The 25,434-nt window shown below is 32.9% G+C and overlaps 1 protein-coding gene across 8 annotated transcripts in view; it reads left to right on the top strand.

Annotated features, from left to right (window-relative positions):
- beta-Spec (spectrin beta chain) overlaps positions 1–25,434 on the top strand; it is a 128,483-nt gene that overhangs the window by 72,723 nt on the left and 30,326 nt on the right. For all 8 annotated transcript variants that reach the window (XM_035354243.2, XM_035354239.2, XM_035354241.2 and 5 more), the window contains exons 28-38: positions 4,277–4,549; positions 4,647–4,777; positions 6,748–6,934; positions 7,046–7,246; positions 7,340–7,548; positions 9,951–10,155; positions 18,334–18,597; positions 22,461–22,571; positions 22,709–22,953; positions 23,048–23,186; positions 25,338–25,422. In XM_035354243.2, the coding sequence (XP_035210134.1) occupies positions 4,277–4,549; positions 4,647–4,777; positions 6,748–6,934; positions 7,046–7,246; positions 7,340–7,548; positions 9,951–10,155; positions 18,334–18,597; positions 22,461–22,571; positions 22,709–22,953; positions 23,048–23,186; positions 25,338–25,422 (2,050 nt within the window). The remainder of the gene's footprint in view (positions 1–4,276; positions 4,550–4,646; positions 4,778–6,747; positions 6,935–7,045; positions 7,247–7,339; positions 7,549–9,950; positions 10,156–18,333; positions 18,598–22,460; positions 22,572–22,708; positions 22,954–23,047; positions 23,187–25,337; positions 25,423–25,434) is intronic.

The raw sequence follows: 25,434 nt of genomic DNA, 5'->3' as shown, positions 1-25,434 counted from the left end.
ATAAAGATATGATTTATAGCTTCTGATTTTTTTCTATGATTAGTAGTGATTTGAAGTACTTTTTATTAGTGAATGCTTGAGGAGTTAAAAGAAAATTTCTAATTAAATGTGCATATAATTTACAAGGTATATTTTTAATTATTCAATTTTAAATGTAATAAAATTGATTACAATTAATTATTAATTTAAAATTAATGAATGATTAATTACAACATACGCTACGCGCACATTTTCAAAGTTGTAAAAATGTCGTTCGCGCGTTGACTACTGACAAGGTTTGCTGAAGGTTGGAGTCTATACTGATGATCTGTAACCCAGAAAAACCGATAATGCGGAATCGCCGAAGTCTGGATGAGTCCGGATTAAAGACTTTTGATTGTATATGTAATTCATGTAGCCTGTTGCCACTTCATTTATACCAGCAGCTATATATATTTGTGAATAAAAAATGAATAAGTATTAAAACATTAGGTATTTGGAATAGTAACATTTTTTAAGACAGGGTTTGTACGGTCTAGATTTTTTGGAATCTATTTTTGGTCCTTAATTTTAAAAAAATCAGCAGAAGGTCCTTAATTTTAATTGTGAAATTTGTGTGTTTTTACAATTGCCATTTTGAGTGTGAATTAATGTTTTGGAGGAAAAAAAATTATTTTTTGCATTTCTCTGACATATATGGTTATCTTATGAATGGGTTCTTGGGTTGTTATTTGTTTCTATTTCTAATATAAATGATGGGATACTCGGTGTTTCTAAGCAACAAGTGAAACATGAGCATTTCAAAATTAATTTTTTCTAATAAAGAGCTATTAAACAGTTGTAAATTTGGCGACTTATGAATATTTTGGCAGTTTTAAGATCAGTTTCTATAGAAAATTTTTAATTCCGAGGTCTGAGAATTTTTTTGATTTTGCTACTACATCATAGCATTGATTAATTTCATTAAAATAATGATAATATATTGAAATTATATTTAAAAAATAAAAGAACGTTTTTATTTTTTGCTGTAATGTTATAAAGTTTCATTTTGGCAACTTATTATACAACATTTTGAATCTAAAAAGCAAAATTAGCTATGTAATTAATTAAAAATGTTTTCCTTTTAATTTTTTTTTCATAGTAAGAGTTTTTCCCGTGTAATTGGCTCAGAGTATTCAGAATTCTTAGAATATGCATCAGTTTTCTCTATAAAATGAATTTTACACTTTTCCCCTTCTTTCCCCCCAGAAAAAAATATTTCTGGCTTTTTGCTGTTACAGAATTGTTAGGGATACAGCTTAGAAAGTTTAGAAGGATTTGAAGGCAAGATTTATAGACCCATGATTTTAGAAGATTCGAGAAATATGTGAGAAAATGAAAAATGTCTTCATAGTATCAACACGTAATGTATGCATTTTACAGAAAGTTTGCGATGAATTTCTTACTTTTGGGAGAACGTCTGGAAGAATAATGAAAACATAATATTTGAATGTTTTACTTCTGATACTAGAATCTTAACATGTTTATCTTCCCTTTATTTTCTCTAGCTTTCACTAAACACAAGTACGGAAAATATCAAAAATGCTTTTAATCTTATCACATGGGGAGGCTTTATTATTCACAAATTGAAAACTTACAATTTAAAAGATTCATCTGATGTGTCTTAATGCATTTGTACACAGAGTTGGCACTAGGCATTTTCCCACCTGATGCGATTTCTGTGGAACCTAAATTCTTCTGCCTAGTGCCTTTCTAAATTCTGCTTCCAATGCCTGCTCTAAATTCTAAAAGTTTTGCCATTCACTAAATTCTAAAAATTCTGCCACGCCAGCACTTTAGCCGGCCTTTACCATATGTATTTCATATTTCTTCTGAATGTTCATATTACTAAAGAGATAAAATTAGCCACTCTTTCTACACATTCTAAATGCATTAATGCTTTTTAAAAATAACAGAAATTCTTAATTAAATCAAAAAATTCTAAAATAAAAAGAAACTGAAAAAACATTTTGAAGAAAGAAACTGAATACATAAAGAAAATTATTCTTCAAAGATATGGTCAGTTATTATTATGTAAATTACCCAATTGTTTATGATTTCAGCCTTTACTATAATTTCCCATTTCTATTTCTTCATATGATAGAGTTACTGAGCCAGGTTAAATTAAATCTTTGACCACTAGTCCAGATTTGACTGTTGTTTAATTATGTCACTGTGAGCTGTAATTAATTTTTTTAGCATCAGAACATGCCTTTATGTTCTAAGTTCTTTTTAAGTAAGAGGCTTATTTAAACCTTTGTCTGATATCGTAGTGACTTTCTGACATAGCGATAATTTGCTTCACGTCTTGCAGGGGTTTTGGACTATTTAACTTTTACCAGATCAAGTAAACCCTCATAAGTACATTGTGGAGAGGTTGACAAGTTAGTAGATAAAGCACGCAGAAACTAGCAAGAGCGTTGGTTTGCATATTCAGACAAATCTCTTAATTGTTAGAAAACATGCTTAAAGAGAAGGACATTGATATAAACTGATACGCAGTCGCATGGACCTCCGACCTAAGGTTCTACACCAATCAGAGTTATACGTCCATGCGATGGAAAAGAATCTACATCGACCGCCAGGGGCATTCACTGAATCAATGATAGTAATATTACAATGCTAAATTGACAGTGTCATCTATACAATAATTGTTACATAATCCATATGAAAATACATATACGATCAATTAATAATTACATTGTCATGGATAGGATCTATGTTGTGGAGAGTGGAACTTGTATATCAACCAGTTTTTAAACCTGTGTCTTCTTCAATACATCATAACTTCATATTCTTATCAGTTACACACCTAATGATGTGTGTCCGTATTATTTTTGCAGTTATCCACAGAGTAAGCAAGTCACATCAGTTCAGGCAATTGATAGTTCTATAGCCCAAAGTATATGATGTTGTGTAGGCTATTCTATGTTCACTTTTGTTAAATTCATCGTTCAAGTAAATACTACTTGTCCACTTTGATACATCATAACTTCGTGTCCTTAACAGTTAGCACACCTCATTATGTGCGTCCATAGCAATTTGCACACTGTGTCGCAATTATCCACAAGACAAACATGAAATTGCAATTGGGAATTTCATTGTAATATGTACACTATTTTAATAAACTAGCCAAAATGTTTGAGAAGGCTTCAAACTAAAATGACGGATAAATATTTTGTTGAGTGTTGTTGTTACAAAGCGTAAATGTTTTCTAGCTTTTAGTGTGTAATTATCCTAATATCGTTTAAGAATAAATGTTGAAGCTACGACACTAACTGCATCAACCAGAGCCTGACTAACTTTCAACACTTGCCAACCATGCCTACATCATGCCTTTCAGGTTTGTTTTAATCAGAAGATCTCTCTCTAGACAAGCAGCTGTGGTGACAACATTCTGTCTTTTGTTATGAATTATGCTGATTATGATCTTGCTTCTTGTTTTAACTTATGTCGTTTGACATAAAATCTACCTGCTATTTACCTCTAGATTAGCCAAGCATGTGACAAAATGAGATCCCCCCCCAAAAAAAAAATCAGTGTAAAGCTAACTGTTAGTAAAATGTAAATGTCACATATCTTCTTTCAAATATGTCCAACTATTATAAGTGTAAAATATTTAATGCTACTTGATAAATTGCATAAAGTTTATTTTATTCTCACACTTATTAATAATTATGTTAATTAATTCATGCTTAGCAATAATGCATACTATTTAGGGATCTATTTTATTTTTAGGATGGCATAAATAATATTTTTAATTGAATTTATTCAGTTCCCATTTGCTCATAGGTCTTTAATTTTTTTCATTAATGGTGCTTAAAAGTACTTAATTTCCGTGTGCAGAAATGTGTATGAACCCTGTAAGAACCTTGAAATGCTTTTCAAATTGAGTATTGATAAATTCTAACTTCTATGAAGTCTAAGCTGATTTCTTACTTTTAAAATTAGTCCGGTATACTTACCAAATGCAATGGCTCTGAGTAAAAGATTGTTTTAAAAATATTATAAAAGCAAACTAAATTCTTTTTAAACCAGTTACACAAAATCAGTATCTCTCCTTCATTTAATATATACATTCATATAGAAACAAAAGTGTAATGATAAGTTAGAAAAGTTACTGTACATTATTTATTAATTTTAAAACATTCTGGCTTTTACTGCTGTTAATGTAGATAATTTACAAACTTCTGCATTTTTTAAAATAAAACCAGCTGTTAGATATAAGATCCTCAAATAAGTTCACTTTTCCTAACAGGCTGGTAAAGATTTAATGGCTGAAAAGCCAGAATTAGCACCTGTAATTGAACCTAAGCTTCAAGAAATTGCTCGTCAGTTTGAAGAGCTGGAAAACACTACTTCTGAAAAGGGTGAAAAGTTGTTTGATGCCAACAGACAAGTTTTGTATGAGCAGACATGTGATGATATTGATGGCTGGATAACAGAGCTAGAAAACCAAGTCTTGACAGCTGAACCTGGACAAGATGTAATTAGCTTGACTGGAGTCAACCTCATCCTTCAGAAACAACAGGTATTTATATTTTTAAATGAAATGTAATTTAAAATAAAAATATGCATTTCAACTTTATTCCATAAGACTTTATTAATTATGAAACTGTTTCTCCCAGATGATTGAAACTCAAATGGCTGTTAAAGCTCAGCAAGTAACTGAACTTGGCAGTCAAGCTGATTACTTAAAGAAAATGGATCCTGAGAAAGAGCAAGAAATTGTTGTTAAAAAGTCTTATGTGGAAGAAAGGTATTTATTATTAATGTTTTATGAGATTTTTTGCATTTCCCTCAGTATTAAAGAGAATTTTCATCATAGTTTTTACTGTAAGCAATAAGTAAAATATCCATAATTATAGAACCTTTGTTGTTAAAACTGATTTAATCCCCTTATCTGTCTGTTTCAAGAAGTCATTAGATTTCAGAGTGTTGAGTGAGACACATAGTAATATGCATAATTTGGAGTGAAGAACAAAATTTTTAATTTCTTATGTTAGCCGTAATAAAATGGATGATGAACGTGCTTATGTAAGCTTCTAAAAACATGGAAAAAAGGTTCATGTAGATCATATCCATGTAGAATACTTTGATAGATGATCATACCAGTAGCTTCCATCAGAGCATTGGTACATAATAGGTACTAGCCGGTACAGCAACTTCACGCTCCAATTACTTGTAGCTGCTAATATCTTCTGCTGCTACCAAGTCGGCATTCTATAACCCCCAACACATAGTTGGGCTTACCCTAGAGATTAAATATGCTTTCTTTTCCTTTTCTGTGCCGTGCAGACTTGAAATAAGGGCATGCCAATTTCCAGGTGAGAGAAAGTAAAAATGAAATTGTTATTTTGTGCTTTCCTGAAACTTAAATTAATTCTTCAACATAGCACAAAAATGACTCTAAGTAGTTTTACGAATAAATCAATATTTAATGAGAAATTTTATTATTTTTTGATCATGTTAAACCAATTAATTTTTATCTAATAGGTCACTTTCATCTTTAGTTTTGGATGCATTTCTTATATGAAGATCTAAATTGCAGATGATATCAGTTCATTTTTGTTAGGAAAAAATAAGTTAGTCTTCATCAAACTGAATCCTAATTATTTATTATCTGCATAGAAATTTAAAATAATAAGCAGTCTAATAGGAAATGCAGCATTGAAAGTTTTTTTCTTTGAAATATTCTTATAAATGGCTAAAAAGTAGAACTAGATCAAAAATCAGAAAACTTCTTTGCATGAAAGTTATTAAAAGGAATGATTACTTTTAAGTTTTCGAAACGCATTTGTAACTGCCTGATCTTCTCATAAATGTTTTTGACCACCCAGTTTTTTTCCTTCTTGTGTATTGAGAAAAATAAAATTTATATTTTCCACGTAAGAATTTTAAATCTGAATATCCCTCCCATATCATATACTTGAAAATGGGATAAATATGATTAAAATATATATATAAGTGAGAGGGCCTTCCAAGTAACATTTTTTAGGGCATGGTAGTTCTGAATAAATAATTTAATAATTTGCACTGAAACCTCAGTTAATAAATTGTTCATTTTAAATTTAAAACTATAAATGTTTGTTGTATAAACACTTTCTAAGATTTAACAGAATGAGCTATCTGTATGTGAGTGCTTATGCCCATTTTTCTGATTATCTAACTTAAATTTGAAGATTCCTGTAGGAATCGTCCATGTTGAATCCTTTCCAGATCATTTTATTTTATCAAAATGTGCTACCCTCCTAAATGATGACTTTCCGGTTCTTTGTGAAGGAGGAGGTTTTTTTTTTTTTTTTCCCCTGTTTTGATTTTAAAATTTATCTCTCTCATAAATTTAACTGCTCTCAAGTTTTTTTCAAAAAGTATAGTTTTTAAGTGCTGTTTTAGAAGCAATTGCTTATTCATAAATCATTTAATAAGTCAAACTTTTTTGGTTCTTTTTTTGCCAATTTAGAAATGAAATGGGGCATTTCTTTGTCCTTTGCATACTAAGTTGCTTTATCCCTCAAAAATGTTTCCAGCCAAGGTAAAGACGCTAAAAGTTTTACATAAATTAATTCACACAACATGGTTGATCTCGAAATGTTTTTGAAATAAAGCATTTAGTTTCAGTTATGATTTTAGATTACTTTTAAAATCATTCTGATTTTTAATTTATATATGTATAGTCTGGACCTTGTGTAAAATTTAGTTGTAGGAGTAATTAATTTAAATTTTAAGGTTCCAGAGGCTCCAGGCCCCATTATTGGAGAGAAAAGCTTTGCTTCTGAAAAAGAAAGAAGCATATCAATTTAGAAGAGATGTTGAAGATGAGAAACTTTGGATTTCTGAAAAAATGCCTTTAACTACATCTACGGACTACGGGAATAGTCTCTTTAGTGTTCAGATGTTGAAGAAGAAAAACCAGGTACTTCTATCAAAATTTTCCGAACTGTTCGTTTGGTACAAAACGTAAATCTGTGCTTTATTAGATTTTTTTAAGTTCTGTTATGTTTCATTATGAAATTCATAATTTTAGTCTCTTCGAACTGAAACTGAAAATCATGAGCCAAGGATCATGAACATCTGTGAAAATGGCCAGAAACTTATTGGTGAAGATCATGAGGATTCTAAAGAGTTCCAGGCTTTAATTGATGATTTGTTAGAACGATGGGGTGATTTGAAGAGAGCTCTTGATGTCAGGGAAGAAAAATTACTGGAATCTGAAAAGGCCCAACAAGTAAATTATCTGTTTTCAATTTCTTGTTGTAGTAGAATTTGAATGGCCTTCTAATGTGTGTGTTTTCATTTTCCTTTATTTTCTGTTTTATAGTACTATTTTGATGCAAGTGAAGCAGAAGCATGGATGAGTGAGCAAGAGTTGTATATGATGGTTGAGGATAGAGGTAAAGATGAAATCAGCACACAGAATTTGAAAAAGAAACATGAAAGTCTTGAAAATGCTGTTGAAGATTATGCAGAGACTGTGAGACAACTTGGAGAAACTGCCAAACAGTTAGCTTCTGAAGGTCATCCTGAAAGGTATTGTGTATGAACTCATTTGTAGCACAAAATTATTGCACAAACAAAAAAAAAAATTATTGCACTTATTTATTATTAAAAATGTTGAAGCATGAAGAAATGTCAATTGTGTAGTAAAGCTTTACTGTCTTTAATACTTCTATTGGTATAATATGCTGTGTAAAATAGAAGAAAGGAATACATCAACATGTAACTTTAATGTAGGACTGTTATTTCTAAATTTTTTAAGTCATGTTACTTAAGAGTTTATTGTTGGCTGACATGCATTTGTTTGTTATAATGACAGATTTAAAATATTATGATTTTCCATGTAATAATTTAATCATCATTGTAGTCAGATATGTAATCTGAAAGTGTAATACAGTGCAAAGTCTGAAATCCGGACTTCAGCGATTTCGGATTTGGGATTTTTCTGGGTATTAGATAATCAGTCAGATGGCAATCTAGTAAGATGGCATGTAGAAATTATAAAATTAAAAATGTGAAATCGTGATTTATGAAATAATGAAGTATTTATGGTCTAAAGGGTATCGGAATTAAAAAAAAAAAAAAATTAAATTTTTTATTTGTTTACCTTATTAAACATTTCTTTCAATGTAAGTTGTTTAAGTTGCTTCGGTTTTTGTGCTAATACTTTCTCTTTAATTCTGTAGACTGACATAATCTCTTGTTCAGTTACATTCATAAAGTCCTGTAACTACTGTAAAATTTCGATTAACAATTCCTGTAACTACTGTTTGGACAACAGTAGTTACAGGAATTGTTAATTGAAATTTTTTCGTTTTCAGTAACTTCTCTGTCACTTTCTTCACTATCGGAAGCAGTACATCGAAATATGCTTTAGCTTTGTAGATTATTATCTGTTTAAATTAGAAAAATCTGTATTAAAATAATCTGTTTTATTACTTTCAAAATGGTGTAAGTATAGAATTGCAGTGTCATGAAGTTTGGCCACCCATGATATACTGAAAGAAAAAAGAATTTTTCTCTTTTCTAATACTCTTAAGTGGGAGATACAGTCAAAAGTCGTTAATTCAGACACCCATAATCTGGAATGATCTATAATACGGACCTCAAAGCTACAAACTTTCTGCGCATGCACGTTTACACATGAGCGTAAGACCTTTAGGGCTGCGTATATGCATGTGCGCAAGCGCATAATACATTTACGCATGCGCGTTTAATGTATAAAATTATATAATTATCTATTTCAGTTAATGTTGCAGATTGCGTTGTTCCTTAATATTTGAATTGGATCCGGCTGATTATTTTTTGCAGACTGTTAGAGCAATTTTATAAAAGTAAGCTTGAACTTTTGATTATGTCAAATAGAATTTTCGATGCTGGAGCTCCCAAAGTATCTACAAAGTGAAAGTATGTTTCGATGTCCATCAAACAAAAAGAATATGGATAAAGGCATGAAGAAAGTGACAGAGAGGTTAGTGAAAACGAAAAAATTTCGATTGACAAGTTGGTATTCTCGGACTTGAACAGCGGAACTTTGTAACTGAACTAGATATTATGCCTGTTTATATAGAATTAAAGAGAAAGTATTAGCACATAAAACAAAGCAACTTAAACAATTTACATTGAAAGAAATGTTTAATAAAGTAAACAAATAAATATTAAGCTTCTTCTTTTTTTTTTTTAATATTGATACTCTTTAGATCATAATTGTTCTTTATTTCATAAATAAATTTTATAATTTCTGCATGCTATCTTATCAGATTTAAACTGATGATCTATAATCCAGAAAAATCGATAATCTGGAATCGCCGAAGTCCCGACGAGTCCGTATTAACAACTTTTGACTGTATTAAAATGTAATATGAAACTCTAATAAGTTGGTTAATGCAAGATTAAATAATATTCTGTGAAGTATGTGCTGGTAATCTTGAAATTTCATAGGATTTATTATTCATGTAAAATCGAGCAGGTTTTAGCAAAAAGTAACTATAGATTTTCCTAATTAAAAACTTTAATTGGTTAGTAACTACAGAAATGAAACCATATTGCAGGAAATTGTCATTTCCAAGATAAATGCAAAATTCAAAAATTTCAGTTAAACGCATGTTATATTACTTACTACCTTTTGAGAAGTTATCTACTATGTGGAAGTAGTTAGCATTGCACACCAGCTTTATCTCATGCTGAATAAAGAATTGCATTTTAAACTGCTTTGGAACACATTAAAAGCATAAAATTTTTAGTGTTTTATTGTAATATTCATTTAAATTACTTGATTTAAGATACATGGTATATTAATTTTTCATATTTTCAAGAATGTGTACATCTGTATTAATTTTTAATGTCATATAATTTTCTCATATGTGTTATAATTTCAGAACGTTATGGTAACTATAATAAAAATATGATAATTTATATATAATGACATCTTTCAGTGACCAGATCATTGTGAGGCAATCCCAGGTAGATAAATTGTATGCAGGCTTGAAAGATTTGGCCCTTGAACGCAGAGCTAAGCTTGATGAAGGTTTGAAACTTTTCTCTCTAAACAGAGAAGTTGATGACATCATGCAATGGATTTCTGAGAGAGAAATGGTAGCTGGTTCACATGAATTAGGACAAGATTATGATCATGTTGTAGTAAGTTCGCATTGTGTTTCATTGTAACATTGATAATTGATAATGTATTTCATTTTTATAGAAATTTTCTAGTTTGTTTTAGTGTTATTTTTACAAGCTTGCCATTGATTTATCTACATGATAAATGCTTTAATTAATATTGTTGTGAATTAAAAATATTTTCACAATTTTTTCAAAATCTTAAATTCCTGTTGTATTTTATGACTAAAGTGAAGTAATAAATTTGATCTTATATAAATTTGTATAGCCAGTCAACTTTCAGGCATATTGTCTTTTGGTGAGATACGGCCTTCAACAGTTACTTAAATCTAATTTGTACTGAACTGTTATAGCAGTAATCTATGAATAAACTGCAGTAATCTATGAATAACATGCTTTTAGTTTGCTTATAGAAACTAAATTGACTTGTAGCTTGATGTAGTTAATCTTTATTAAAATAATTTAAAGTTTTTACCTCAGAAAAATTTGACTTCCTTTTTCAAATATATCAGCTGGGTCAAATCACTAGTAATATTCTATTTGAACAAACTGAGTAGTCTGCAACATTTCACAATAATTATTACATATTACTTATTTCCAGAGTTTGGCTAATAGAATAAAATTAGAATCACTAGGCTAGAAAATCTGTGAGGTTAAACTCTTAACAAAATGTTAAATTTCTTCACAACGATCTTATAACTAATATTAAGTTGAGATAAAAAAATATATACTTGTTTGTTAATCATTTTAAATAAACTTTGTATGCGTGTATTCTTTAATTATTCATTATATCATTAATTTTAACCTTCAGATCATATTTTTAATTTTTTTCTTTTAATAGTTGCATAAAGATATTTATATGCAGCATTTAAGTACTTTTGAATATTTTTAATGGTGAAGCAGCTGCCATACCAATTCGTGGGTTCAAAACCATGGGTAGGCTATGGGTTATGCAGTTTTCTCCCTGTGGGTATAGTTGTGGTCATCTCTCATTAAGTTATCTTACTACTGAGAAGGCAACATTCTCAGTGATATGCTACCTGATTGATGGGTTTGGACATTTCTGATGAATGTTTAGTAGCAAATATTAAATTTAAAAAATTTTAACAGCATCATGTCAAATTATTGTTAAACATTTTTGGCACAGTTACTTGGTTTTGATTGCTCTTTGGTGTCAAGTAATTAAAAAAATATAATAGTATTTGTCAACTGGAATGTGCAAAGTTCTTGGATTTAGGGGTTTTATTTCACTCACCTTTAATTGCACTTTTTAAAGGGAAGTACAGCATACTACTCCTGTGTTAATGTAACAGAGTTGCCAATAGCTTTAGGCAACAGATTTACGATTTTTGACTGTAATCTAATGTACAGCATATTTCTCCCGGATATCTTTTATTTCTTAAATTTCTCATGACTTTTATTAGTTCTATGTAATATTTCATTGTTTCTATGCCACAAATGCAGTTTCCAGTAAGTTAAATCACTTGCTTTGTCTTTTGATCACCCATTTTTCATAAAAAGAAAGTTTTATCAGCTACTGTTATGCATGGGGGAGAAGATAGGTCTGAAAATGTCATGATCCAATGGATTTCGAGCACAGCTGCAGATCTTCTGGTGCACATCAGGGCAGTTGAGCACAAAGCAAGAATGACACCAACCTCTGCATTTCTGGGAATGCTAAATCATTTGAATTTTACTTGCTTTTTGCTGTTGTCTAAGGTTATGTTATTTTTATCAGGTAATAATGCCTTACAAAGCCTTTGTGATTTATACTGATTGTCATTGCAATTTTTCAATTTCTTATAGTGGAAAGGTTTATGTAGTAAAACATATGCATGTAAGAAAAAAAAGGAATATGTAAAAGATTAAATTTCCCTTCTCTATTCTAAAAATAGCAACAACTATTTGCACTGTGTCATTTCGAGAAAAATCTATGTCATCTGACTCTTACATAATTCTGGTGATGTAAATTGAACTAAAATCAAGCAGCCAATAATAATTTTACAGCAATATTAACTATCCAAAATCTTTAATGTCAATGCAAAAATGTATCCAAATATTAGGTTTTTTATTATCCAGTGACTAGTTTTTCAGTATAGTTTACTTCGGGTTCCCATTTTGAAAGAAGATTCTACAGGCTTTAATGTAGAGCAGCTAATTATTAAAATTTTGAAGGAAGGTGTAGTTCCTCTGGGTATATTTTTCTTTTGTGCAGAAAATGTACCAATAATAGTACGCTTTTGAAGATTGGTGTTTCAGGTATCTTGAGAAAAGTAACCCCATATTTTCAGATTATGTGTGCCTGACCAGGGGCAGATTATGTGTCCAGACCAGGGGTCCAGACCCCTGGTCTGGACAACCCCTGGTCTGCTTTCTCTCAACAACTCCTCCGTCATGCACTGCTACAAGAGTGCGATCAGAGAGATAACTTTTGCACACCTGCAGTAGATTATCAGGGATCTGAGCGTCGTGAAGCGCTTCCAGGATTGCTGGCTACCACAGGGAATCGAATGCACTTTTCAGATCCAGACTGAGTACGGCTACATGGTTGTTAGAGTCATACGCGTCATAGATTCCCTTTTGTATGGCACTAAGAGCTTGGATAGTTGAGCGCTGCTCTCGAAAACCATACTGAGAGTCCGTGATCTCACCCTTAATCTCCAAGTAGTGCTTTATTCTCTGAACTAAAAGTTTCTCATAAATTTTCCCTATGGCAGGCAGGAGACAGATGGGCCGGAATGAGGCTGGATCGTTCGGGTCCTTTTCTTTCTTTTGGAAAAGAATAACTTGCCCTGTCTTAAAGAGGGCTTGGGAAAATAACGCAGTTGGAGCAATTTATTGTAAAAATTTTTAAGAAACGTTGGTTTTGCCTGATGCATCGCCTTGACAATGTTGTAGTCTAACGAATCGGGCTCTGGGGCTTTGTTTCTCGGTAGATTTCGCAAAACAGCGCAGACTTCAGGCTGCGTGAATGACACGTCATCTTCTGTTGTGGAGTGTAGAAGATAAGCTGGATGTTCTGGATTGGAAGCATCCAATATATTGTCGTCTTGAAAGACTGCATCAAGAATCTTGGTGAGTGTGGCCGCGATAGTGCTTTTGTGCTCCTCTGTCGGTTGCGGATTATTGGTGCCGTCTATGTAGACCTTGTGAATTGGAGGGGCAAAGACCTTATTCGTTGCGATTTTATGCAATACCCCATAGGGATTTTTATTGTTTGTGCAAAACGCCCTCCAGCTGTACAACTTGGCTTCTAGAATGGCCTTTTTATACTGGGCTTGTGCTTTTTTGTAGATAATACTTAGTTCTTCTCGGCGTTCTAATTTATGCTCCGACTTCATCTTTCTGCGAAGAGCTCGGGTCTTACTCCTTTGTATCCTGAGGCTTTTAGTCCACCAGTTGGCAATATAGTGTACCTTTGGAGATTTTATCTGGAAAGTAGCATCACAAATGGCCTGAAGCTCTTTAATTAGGATACTAGTGAAGTTATCAACATCATCTGTATTGTGACAGTGTTCTAAATCTTGTTCTGCACGTGTGAGTGTACTGCGGGCCTTTTGGCTGAAGAGCTTTAGCGTCCTTCGCTTGAGTTTGTACCTCTTGATTGAGAATTTTTTATTATGGTGTCCTATGCTGTACGTAATGTATTTATGGTCCGAGTTAGACGGGGTATCATCAACCATCCAGGAATGCAATTTTGATGCAAAGGCCGCTGTTGTTAAGGTTAAATCTGGCCAACCCTGTCCGTGAATTGTTTCATATGTGGGTTGACTGCCTGGAACATTATGCAGGACGAGATCATTACAGGCAATGAAGTCCTCTACCTGTCGCCCTCGAGCATCAGTATCTGAGTAACCCCACAGTTCCGAGTGGGCGTTGAAATCGCCCGCTAGTAGATGGTGTGCTTTTGGATACGCTTTCAGGATTTCTTGTTGCTGATCAAGTGAGGCTTGCACGTCTGCTATAGGAGGAATATAAACATTAGTAATTAGTAGGTTCAGTCCTATTGTTTCAATTGCTATAGCGATTATGTCTCTTGAACATCTGATTACATTGGGAGACAATCTTTGGCGGCAGCAAATGGTGGCGACTCTGGGTTCATCAGTAGTATTGACTACTGTCCATGAAAGTGGGAAGTTGATGATTCTATTGCCATGCTGATAAGGTTCCTGAATGAGTATGAAGTCAATTTCATGCTCCATTATGAATTGTGTGAGTTGGGCCGTTGCTGCTTGTGCTCTTTGCAAGTTTATTTGCACAAATTTGACACCAGCAATATCCGTGATCAGCTCATTCAGGTTCCCGTTGCTCAGTGCAGCAGGGTGGGAGTTTTGGAGTGTATCATAACTTGATTGAGGTAAAACGATTTCTTCATCAGGAATGGGTACTCGGCCTGGCCCATTAGTATGCCGTGATGTTACGGATGTAACTTGCAACTCGTTGGTATTCCGGACATTGCGGTGAGTAGGCAGGATGCCTGAAATCATATTTGGAGCCGTGTCTGTGATTTGAGTCACTGCAGTTGATGCAGATAGGGTGCTGTGAGTGACATTCTCGTACACTATGGTTGTCTCCGCAGAAGGAGCAGTAGCTACTTTTGCTTTTACAGACATCTTGGGTATGTCCCAGCTGTTGACATTTGAAACAGCGTCATATTCCGAGGTATTCTGAGATGGTGTGCACATTTCACCCCGTGAACACCTTTTTGACTCTAATGATGGCTGCAAAACTGGAAGGCTCACTTTCAAGGATCCACTTAAGTCTGTTAGACCTTCTCTCCTTGAGCTTAAAGAGTGCTCTAATCGCATTGTGTGAGACGTTTGCTGCGCTGCTGAGTTCAGCGATAATATCCTCTGGCGTGACTGACTCTGGTACGTTGTGAATGGCACATCATGGTTTTCTTCTCTGCCTTCTATGCAGTTGGCATGTTCCAGGTGTTTCTCGAGCCTGTTGACATCCTCTGTGGATTTGCAGAAGACCTCTAGCCCTCCTTTTTTGGTAGGCAATATTCTGGCAACTGTCACCTGAAGTTTCGAAATCGGAGCTTTCTCTTGAAGTTCCTTTTTCAAGTCTGCTTGAGAGATGTTGCCCTTCGGCTGTATAATTAAACTTGGCTTGCTAGACTCTCGTAATACGTCTGCAAAGGTTTTCGGTTGTATGTACTGAGGACAAGGAACGGGAAAAGCTGTTGAAGTGTCCAGGGCGCTCCAGTCGTCGGTGTTATTTGCCACGTGCACAGATGGTTCTGTAACCGTGTTCGTTCCAGCGTCAGCGAAAATCGATTGAACTGTGCAATCTGACCTGTAAAGTGCCAGACTCTTGAGTGCCTCAAGAGTAGACAGAAGTCGTACTCTCTCGTCCTGAGGAATAACAAATTTTCTACTTCTTTTCCGTTTTGCGATAGCAATGCATTCGTTAATCAAAGTTGTAATTTTGCTCTCGTAAGTTATTTCATATGAGTAAGTTGGAGGTGCCCGCGATGCTGACTCCGACACTACTGAGGAGGATGATGAGGCAGGGGCTAAATCCTTTGCATTTGCATTGGCCATTGGTACAAGATAACGAGAAATAAACTGTGGGGTAGGCACATAAAGGAGTCACAGAAGTACAAAACTGAGTATCAAGGGTCTCTGAGTACGATGCTATAGTGAGTGAAACCGCAGGGAAACAGAGAAATATACGGTCAACTTAATAATTGGCAACTTAATTTTAGTTAATAATAACTAAAATGAGATATTACTAAAGCAGTGCGCATAAGGAGCACGTGGAAAACACTACAGAATCAAGTGCGTAAGAAAGCGTTACATACAGAAATACTTTTGGCATTAAAATCTGAATGTGCTGAGAGTTATTTAAAAATGTAAAATGTATTAAAATGTAAAATGTAAAATAATGCTAATTTTTACACCATAACAGTTCTAGGCAATAGTAACAAAGATAATACTCCTAGCCACAAAATCACTGAACGGAAGCATATAAAACAATCGTGAGTGAAGGATATGAGGATAATAAAACAGTTATAAATAGCATATAAAACAATCGTAATTGAAGGAAATGTGGATAATATAACAGATATAATAAAAACAAGTGAAAGTTTTTGCATAACCTTAATACGAAACAGAATTTCAGAGATTAAGAATTATATAACACATTTGTGGGAGTTATTACAAATCATAAACACAGTGCACAATACAAAGGATTTACACACAGAGATATAAAACTAACAGTAATATTAATAGTTATTAATATTATAATAGGTACTCATAAAGCAACGGTAAAATAAAAAAAATAGTAATAATAATAAATAAATAACAATTAACAATTAGAAAAACATCCACGTAACAGTGGGATAGTGGGAATGATAAGTGCGTAGATAAAGTCGCTAGAATGTCAATCGTAAACAACAGAAACGTATCAAAAGGGACACTGGTGGCGAGCTACGCTCAAAACAGCATAGTACTAAACGTAAACAAACACACGTGCAGGGCGACTGTCAACCACAATCCACTAGACTAGATGCGCATGCGCTCTAGAAGGGTGACAAGAAGTCGTCAGACAACCGCGATAAGTGACCTGTCCTGCTGGTCCGACCCTGCGCCCCAACGACTAAAAATCAAGTCAGGTCTGTGGTGCTGGGGAAAGTGCAAGGTCACACAGAAGATATGTAATTAAAACAGATGACACTCAGCTACTAATTGTGCTATTAAGACAAGTGAGGTATCAAATTAAAGACAATTTTATGGCCTACCTTGCTGTCCAGGAAAGGTACCGATATTACAACTCAGGCCGAAGATGCAGGTGTATTAATCCAAAAATTAGCACTAAAACATCACAGAATTAACACACTGTAGTAAATTGCACAAACACCTCACATACACGGCAGTGGTATCGTTGAAAAGAGCAGGTCTTTCACTTTTCGATGGTACTTAGATTGAAGTTGGATGCCTATTAGATCCGGAGATATCGCTTTGGAAGTAAACACTGCAAATCCGCACTTCGCTCCAAAATCCGCATTCCACAATAGGGCTCGGAGGTCGCGAGACAAACAATGACTCCCCTTTTAATATGCTTGATATTAAGGCACTAACAGGCGGATTCTCATAAATTTTATATCAAAATGCACAGCTTGTGAGGAGCTAGCCAATGATATTATTTTCGCTGTGATGCAATTATTATATCCTAGGGAAAAAACAGTAAAAACGGGAGCTCGCAAAAACTCGTCGTCACCCTTTTCACCTCGAGGGGTTCCCTTTAATGGTAAATGTTGGCGAGAATGTGGAATGTTAAGATGGGAAATAAAGAAATAAAAATGCTAGTTTGTTACTAGGTACTGCGGGTGTGTGATTAATTGGCAGAATATAAATTTCCAGTTAAAAGTGAAGTAAATATATGTATTTAAGTTGCAAATGTTCCTATTCTAGCAACTGCATCTTTTTCCCTTTTTTTAATGTAAACTATTTTTGATTAGATTCCAGTTTTGTTTCATCAGGTTTCCCCAAAACAAAGAGGTTAATGTTGCAACAGATAAATGGCAATCACAGTTTTGCAATATACAATTAGAAAACTTGGATGAAGTTATAACATCAACAAGAATTGATACTGAATGGAGTCAGATCACAAAATTGGAAAGTACAGATAGAATTTTAAAGTATAGTGATATACTAATATTGGGCATTTAGCAAGCTTCCATGATAATGCCAAGTATAGGAGGATTTTTCAGTATTATTATTATAATAGACTAAATTTAGAGTCAATGTGAATAATGGTACATTAGTAAAGCTATTATTAGCAAAAACAAGCCTGTGAGACTATGGGTATAAGCAAAAGTATGTTTCTTAATAATGCAAAAACTGTTATTGTTGTTAAGTTATGTGAAAATTGATTAAATTATCATTTTTGTTTAAAAAAAAGTGTTTCAAGTAACGCCTTTAAATATAAGATATTTTTCAACTAATTGTATTGAAAACTTAGAGATTGTGCTTCCTGATATTTGATTTATTAGAATTTATTTATAAAAATTCTTTTTGTAAATTTTTACTGTTTAAATATTATTATTTGCTGAAAAAAAATTGTGTCCTACCCCTTTTTTAAATATCCAATTTTTGAGTTCAGAAGGTTGGCATATCTGATGTACTTTATGCATTATATGTATAATTTGTTAAAAAGCATATTTCTAATTTGATTTTTACACTTTTGTAGATGCTTCAAGAACGCTTCAAAGAATTTGCTCGTGATACAGAAGTAATAGGAACTGAAAGAGTGGCTGAAGTAAATGAGAGTGCTGATCAGTTAATTGCTAGTGGTCATTCTGATAGTGCTGTAATAGCAGAATGGAAAGATACATTGAATGAGGCCTGGGCTGATTTACTGGAGCTCATTGACACAAGAACTCAAATGCTTGCAGCTTCTTGGAAATTACATAGATTCTTCCATGATTGCAAAGATTTGTTAGGAAGAATATTAGTAAGTCTGAAATGTCAGTTACCTAATAATATGTAAAGTAATATAACTAATGTAATATATAAAGTTGTGAAGTTGAATTTTCAAATTCTTATCTAAAAATCTTGAATTACTGTATGCAGTTTCAGAATGTTTGCAAATTTAAAAGTTTCAATACTGAAAAGAAATGCATGTCATAATTACATTTTTTATTGTCATATCCAAATTTATTTTGCTCTTTGTCATTTGAAAGAAATCAGTGTGGACAAATTTTACTATAAAAAAGTTATTGGTATTTAACTGATTTGCCCTTGCACCATATATGCATCTCTTCCGGGACTCGTTTTATTTGTCTCCATTAGAAGAGTTTATGCACTCCAATAATGTTTTGTCATTGATTATTTATGTATTTATTATTTCACAATTTTTGAAGAAATGGCAAAAGCAGTCAATTGAAGTATGATCACTAATCTAATATCCCCTCCCCCTGATTTTGCAGAAATATATAAAGTTCTTGTGAAACAAAGTACAGGAAAAGTTTAGGGAAAGAAATTTCATGCTGTACCAATGCTAATAAATTATGATGTTCTACATATATGTATACACTAGTTTCCAAAAATTAAGGGGAAATCACAAAAATAATTATAAATGGTTCAAAAATAAGCCAATCCATATAAAATAAGTTGTCAAGTAATAGTTCCTGAGTAAAACTGCAGTATGCAAATTAGTGGCACTGCAGCTGGAATGCATCATCTGTTAGGAGCATAAATTTGCATGTTTGAGAGAGAGCCTATAAATTTTGCTGATAAGAAATCTGGGATAGCCAATTCATAGCAATGACCTCCAGGCCTCATTTGGCTGAAGAATCATGATGGAAAGCTATTAGAAGACTAAGAGGCAGGATAAAGTCAGAGACAGAGGTAGCCAGATGGCTAAATGTGAATCTCTCTGTGGTTCATATCTACTTAGTTCATAAAGTTCATACTTAGGCAACGAAGTGGTTCAGGCAAGGACGGTCAACCGCTACAACGATCACCAGTGACTGATATTTGTAATTATACACACAAAAGAAAGAACTGCATCACTGACTCAGCTCGGATCCTTTCTTGCTGCGGCGACCAGAAGGTTGGTGTCAACATCAGCTGTGCATAGGCTTCATGAAGGAGGTCTCTATGCGAGGCGACCAACCATTTGAGTGTTACTATGTCATGTCAAAGAAGGAATGTTTGAGGTTCATTGGAGGGCTGTTCTGTTTACAGATGAATCCAGGTTTAGCCTCCAAAATGTTAGTAGGCATTACTTGATTTGGAGAGAGCATGGAACTCATTATTTGCGAAAAAGATGCATACAAAGGAAACGGTGACCTTGTTTGGGGTGTTATCTCTTTGGATGGATGCAAAGACTCCCCCTATCTTTCCACGGGGTATCATAAATGTTCAGTCCTATAGAGATAACATCCTTGATGCTTATGTACGCCATTATGCCAGGGCAGTTTCCTGCTGCAGGGCGGCACAGCTCGATCATTGGAACTGAATCCTATCAAGCATGTCTGGTGAGATAAATAGCTGCTCTCAATCCTTCTCTTTAGACCCTTGCCATGCTTGCAGCTGCTTTGCAAAAGCAATGGCTCTCAGTTCATAATTGACAGCATCACACATCACTGTATGCACTGTGTTGCTTCTAGGGGATATTAAACTCCGTATTGGAAAGTAATTTTCCTATACAAAACCAGCATATCCAGTTTGTTCATTTTATACATGTGCTAATTTCTATAACATCGTAATTATCTGTTAATTTATTTTCATATGTTACTGCATACTGTGGTTGTTTCATTAAATTCTACATGCAACTTTTTGAGTAATCGTCATTTTTGCAATTTTTTCGTAATTAATGAAAGCCATTGTATTTACAATTATTATTGATGTAGCCATATAGTTATGAAAACAACAAATTAATTTTAAGTAATTAAATGTTTAGAAATTTCATCATAAAAGTTGCTCTAAATGCTTAAATTTGAGAACATTTAGACTGAGGCAAGAGTTGTTGTGAGAGCCTAGTAATAAGAAGAGTCTAATGAAATGAATACCCTTCCTGAAAGGTTTTCAGTCAGGACTGGAAATAAAGCTTACGGAATAAGGATTGTGTGTTTTGTATAATTTAAACAATCCTATTGAGTCCTGTTTTTTTGAAAAGGAGCACTTAATTGTGGTTAAATAAGTAAAGTATGTTCTATACTATTTTATCATTTTTATATTTAAATCAACCAAAGCACTAAAAATACATAAATAAATTAACAGTAAGCTCTTAATTGATCTTTGAATTTTAAAAAAAGGAACGTTATAAGTTTTATATTGTACATTTGCAGATATTTTTGAGGCATTAAGTTATATATTATTTCAAGTTATTCAGGTTTCTAATTAATGTGCAGTCATATTGCAGTAGTCTGTAGTTTCATTCATCCGTAACTTAGCACGACAGAAGAAGGGGGGGAAGGGAAAAAATTGCTGTAAATTCTGCAAGCTTCACAGTTCAAGTGAAGAGTCAACAATACTTAACATAAATGAAATGTAAGTAGATGAAATAACCCAGTATGGCCTTTTCATGCATCTGCCTCCTTTATTAGGTAATAAAATATGAGTAATTGAAATGGTCATTGTGGAACTAAAATGTATTTTCAGATTGCAGGAATTCCTTCAAAAGTTGATCCCTAATTTAATGGTTATAAATAATTAGGGTATATTAGTCGGGAATCAACTATCACTGCTTAGATCATTGCTTCTGTTGCATTTGTCTTTTTAAACTAGTTTTCTTTCTTATGTATAGTATTCGCCTTTTCTCTTTAGTGACATGTTATTGCAGCTGTCCTGCTCTCAAAAATTTTATTTACCATAATAAAAGCTTCAAAACTTAAAAGTAATGATGATGCTATGACTGCTTTGAAAATATTGGTGTACTGTTGGTGGTTAGTGCTTAAAAAATCTTTCTTCCTCCTCCTCTTTTTTTTTTAAGATATTGTGCATCATTGCATATTCATCTTTTGCAAATTAAATTAAACACTAGAATCCCTTACTATTCATTCTTATGAAAAAAAGCCTCATATCTGTATTCTTCGTTTGTAAATAGATTTATATTGTAACCATGCCTATGAGATTTAAATATTTTCATAGCATTAGAAGATTATTATTATTATGGAAAATTCAAAATGCTTGAATATTTCCTTAAACTAAGTAAATTTGACAGAAAAAAAAATTTCTTTAACAAGTTTCTATGGAAGCTGGCTGCCAGTCATTAATTTTGCAAAGATCCAGTGTTATTTACAGATAAACAAATAATTGAAAAACTGAGCTAATCATCGAGATAAGGATTGAATGTACGTCTCCATGTAATATTAATTACTCTTATTGTTTTTCAAAAGCAGCCAAATAATGTAGAATGCAAATCGTTATCTAGAAGACAGTTAGTTTCCTTTCTGCATCTACTGATCTCAGTCTCACACAAATCAGCTTATTTTGGAAATCCTGTAAACCTAGGTTATTTTTAAGTTTTCAAATGGTACATATATAGCAGCACATGTAGCATGAATGAAAGCTTACTAATGACCAAATACATGCTTTGTTTGGCAGTTTGAGGAGATTTTAATGTTTTTTCCCATGTTAGCATGAATATGATACAGGTTCCGTCTTCCGCATTTGCTTTGTCTTAATCATTTGACCATCTTTTTAAATTATATTTTATGGTATGCCATATGTTCATTCTGAATTCATTCTTGTAGATTCATCTTATGATTTTGGAACTATTTATTATATCTGATATGAATTTGTAACTTTTGTTGAATAAATTAAATGGCATTACTTTTTACCTCGTCATTTATGTAATTTTATTTATAGGAAAAACAAAATTCGATGTCTGATGAGTTAGGTAAAGATGGTGTCAGTGTGTCTAGTTTACAGAGAAAGCATGCCAACTTTGAAAATGATCTTCAGACATTGGGCACTGCTGTAAGTTTTAATCTGCTTGAATTTCTTTGTTATAAATGTAAAAATATAACAAAGTTTCAAAAGTATGTTTTTCCCCTTTTTTTCTTCTGTTAATCTCCAAATTAGTTCTTCTTTCAGTATATTTTCTTGTATTTTAGGTGCAGCAAATACAGGAAGAATCCCAGAATTTGCAGAGTGCTTATGCTGGTGATAAAGCAAGAGAAATCACTAACCGTGAAGGAGAAGTGGTAGGAGCATGGCAGAAGCTCCTATCAATGTGTGAAGCAAGACGTTTGAAACTGTCTGATACTAGTGACTTATTCAAATTTTTAAATATGGTGAGAGACTTGATGTTATGGATGGAAGACATAGTTCGTCAAATGAATACATCTGAAAAACCTAGGTTAATATTTCATTCTATTCATTTCCAATTTTTTGTTTGATAAAATGTTCATTTAATGTTATTTTGTTTAAACCTGGTGGTTATAATATTTTAGGGATGTATCTGGTGTTGAACTACTAATGAATAATCATCAGAGTTTAAAAGCAGAAATTGATGCAAGAGAAGATAATATTGCAGTTTGTATTAAGCTGGGAAAAGAGCTTTTGGCCAGAAACCATTATGCATCAAATGAGGTAAAGTTTATCTTTTCGTTCTCTTTGCCCCCTTCAGATGTAAAGGGTTCTCGGAAAAGAGGGGAATATGGGTGTTAAAAATTAAAATGCATGGTGCTGAGGGATTTTCTACAGAAGTTCTAACTAACGAAGGGCTCTCACTTTATTCTTTAAAAACAAAATATCAAATTTTAATGAAAGATTTTACTTAAATGAACTAGAAAACATTTTAAAATCATTAAAATGTGAACAAATTAAAAACACAAAATATTAAATATAATTTCTAAAGGATATTAACCATAAATGTTGGTATTGTAATTGTAATATTCTTTTAAAAGTTTCTAAATTTAGAAGTCAGCTTAAAAAAATTTGTTTTCAACAGATGAAAAATGGTTATATAAAGCTGAATAGCTCCTCCACATAGCAAAAACCACTTGTGACTTACATGCTGCATGTCATAGTCAAAACACACAGCCGATTTTTAATATTTTGATGCCTGTATCTTTATAAATTTAAATAATGCAAAGTACTACCTATAAAACGTCATTTAAAAGAGCCTGCAATTAACGCCATTATAAATGACAAGGTTAAAATATTTTTTCCTCTCTAAAATCATAACTGAAAACTGGAGTGAGGATTTGAAGATTTACCAAATTGCTCTCAAGATAGTACAGTAACTGCATTCTGACTTAGCGGTCCATTTGAACAGGATTGGAATTTTCAGTAGTCCTGAGTCTATGACTCTGGCTTCGTGGATGAACTTCTTTTATTGTCTTCCTTTAACAGAGGGTCTTTTTTGAGTTAAAATAACATGCTGAATAATGAGGGAGTTTGAGCAACAAGAATCACTGTAATCATAAATTTGCAGGACTAGGTTTCAAAGGTCTGTTGCGGCTCAACAAAATGTCACCGTGTGCATAAGATTTTAAAAACACCCTTCGGAGTTAAACTCAGGCTATTTATAATGCAAAACTATTCTTAAGTCGCTATTCCATTCTCGTTATCAGGTATTAAAACTGTCAGATGGTGCCATTTACTCTTTAAGACACTTTAGAACCTTTTAAGCAGAATTTGGGTGAGTTGTCTAGTTTTTCATGTTTATTTGAAAAATGGTGGAAAAAATTGGTCAAAGTGGATGATAATTTTTCGAAAGCTCAATTATGGAGAAAGATATAATTGATAACAAAGCAAGTATCAGCACTTATTAGAATCATTACATGGTGCCATGTTAGTTCTACGCTGTGCTAAAGTTTTATTCGAACTTGGTAAAATTTTGCATAATTCTTCTTAAACCAAAATTAAGAAGAAAATTTATATCTACTTGCCATTTGGGGGGGGGGAGGAAAAAAAAACCAGTTCCTAAATGAAGCCTCTTCACTCTTGGGCAACATCAACTACTTCAGCTAACTAAACCATTGAACTAAAAAGTTCTGATTAGCTTTTGCCCTTTCTGCTGAAGGTAGCTGTTTTAGACAGCTAGATAACTTTTGTTTGACAAGCTGAATAATAGGGGAAAACATTGAAATGGTATAATGCTATCTAATTAGTTTTAGTTGAGTTTTTTTTATCATCGATCTATTTATTTACTTAATTAAAGCAGATTTGAGTTAATTTTCTTTTCGCATTTCAAATTTTCTGTTCTTTCATTTTCTAGTAACTATATTAAAGTTCCTGAAAGTTCTAATATTTTCATAGTTTAAATATAATAGTTAGTTTAAATATTTAAGCCATTTTCTGTTAAATTTGTTAAAAATTGATGATTGAGTAACATGTCCTTTACATTCAACGAATGCATATTTAGCGCTATTTAAAACAGGTGAGGTCTATCCGACTGTTTTTTTAAGCAGTTGGATAGACTGTTCCTGGTTTTCCTGTGAGTCTTGAGTTACTCCTGTGAGTTTGTTTTGGGAAAAAGTGGTCATTAAATCAACTCTTATGAATAAAAAAAAAAAAGAGTAATATGAGATTTATAAAAGTTAGAATAAAAATTACACTTTCTTGTGAGCAAGTGGTGTATTAAAGCTATCTGATATGACAGAATATTCACTCATTAGAAAAACATGTTAAACCAGAATTTTTCTTTGAAATATCTCTTAATCGTCTAGTTTTCATACAGAATTTGAATATGCTAAATGTAAGTTATTCTAGCTCTAACATTTGTGTAATTTTTAGATCAAAGAAAGGCTTCTTTCTTTAACCAATCAGCAATCATCAATGATGAACAGATGGGATGAAAGATGGGAACATTTACAACTGAGTAAGTGGTGCT

The sequence above is a fragment of the Stegodyphus dumicola genome, chromosome 1, assembly GCF_044657685.1.
Source record: "Stegodyphus dumicola isolate Sdum_Otavi_A_Nest chromosome 1, ASM4465768v1".
Taxonomy (NCBI): domain Eukaryota; kingdom Metazoa; phylum Arthropoda; class Arachnida; order Araneae; family Eresidae; genus Stegodyphus; species Stegodyphus dumicola.
Note: the sequence above shows the minus strand (reverse complement) of the source record. Positions and strands in the feature narration are given on the sequence as shown.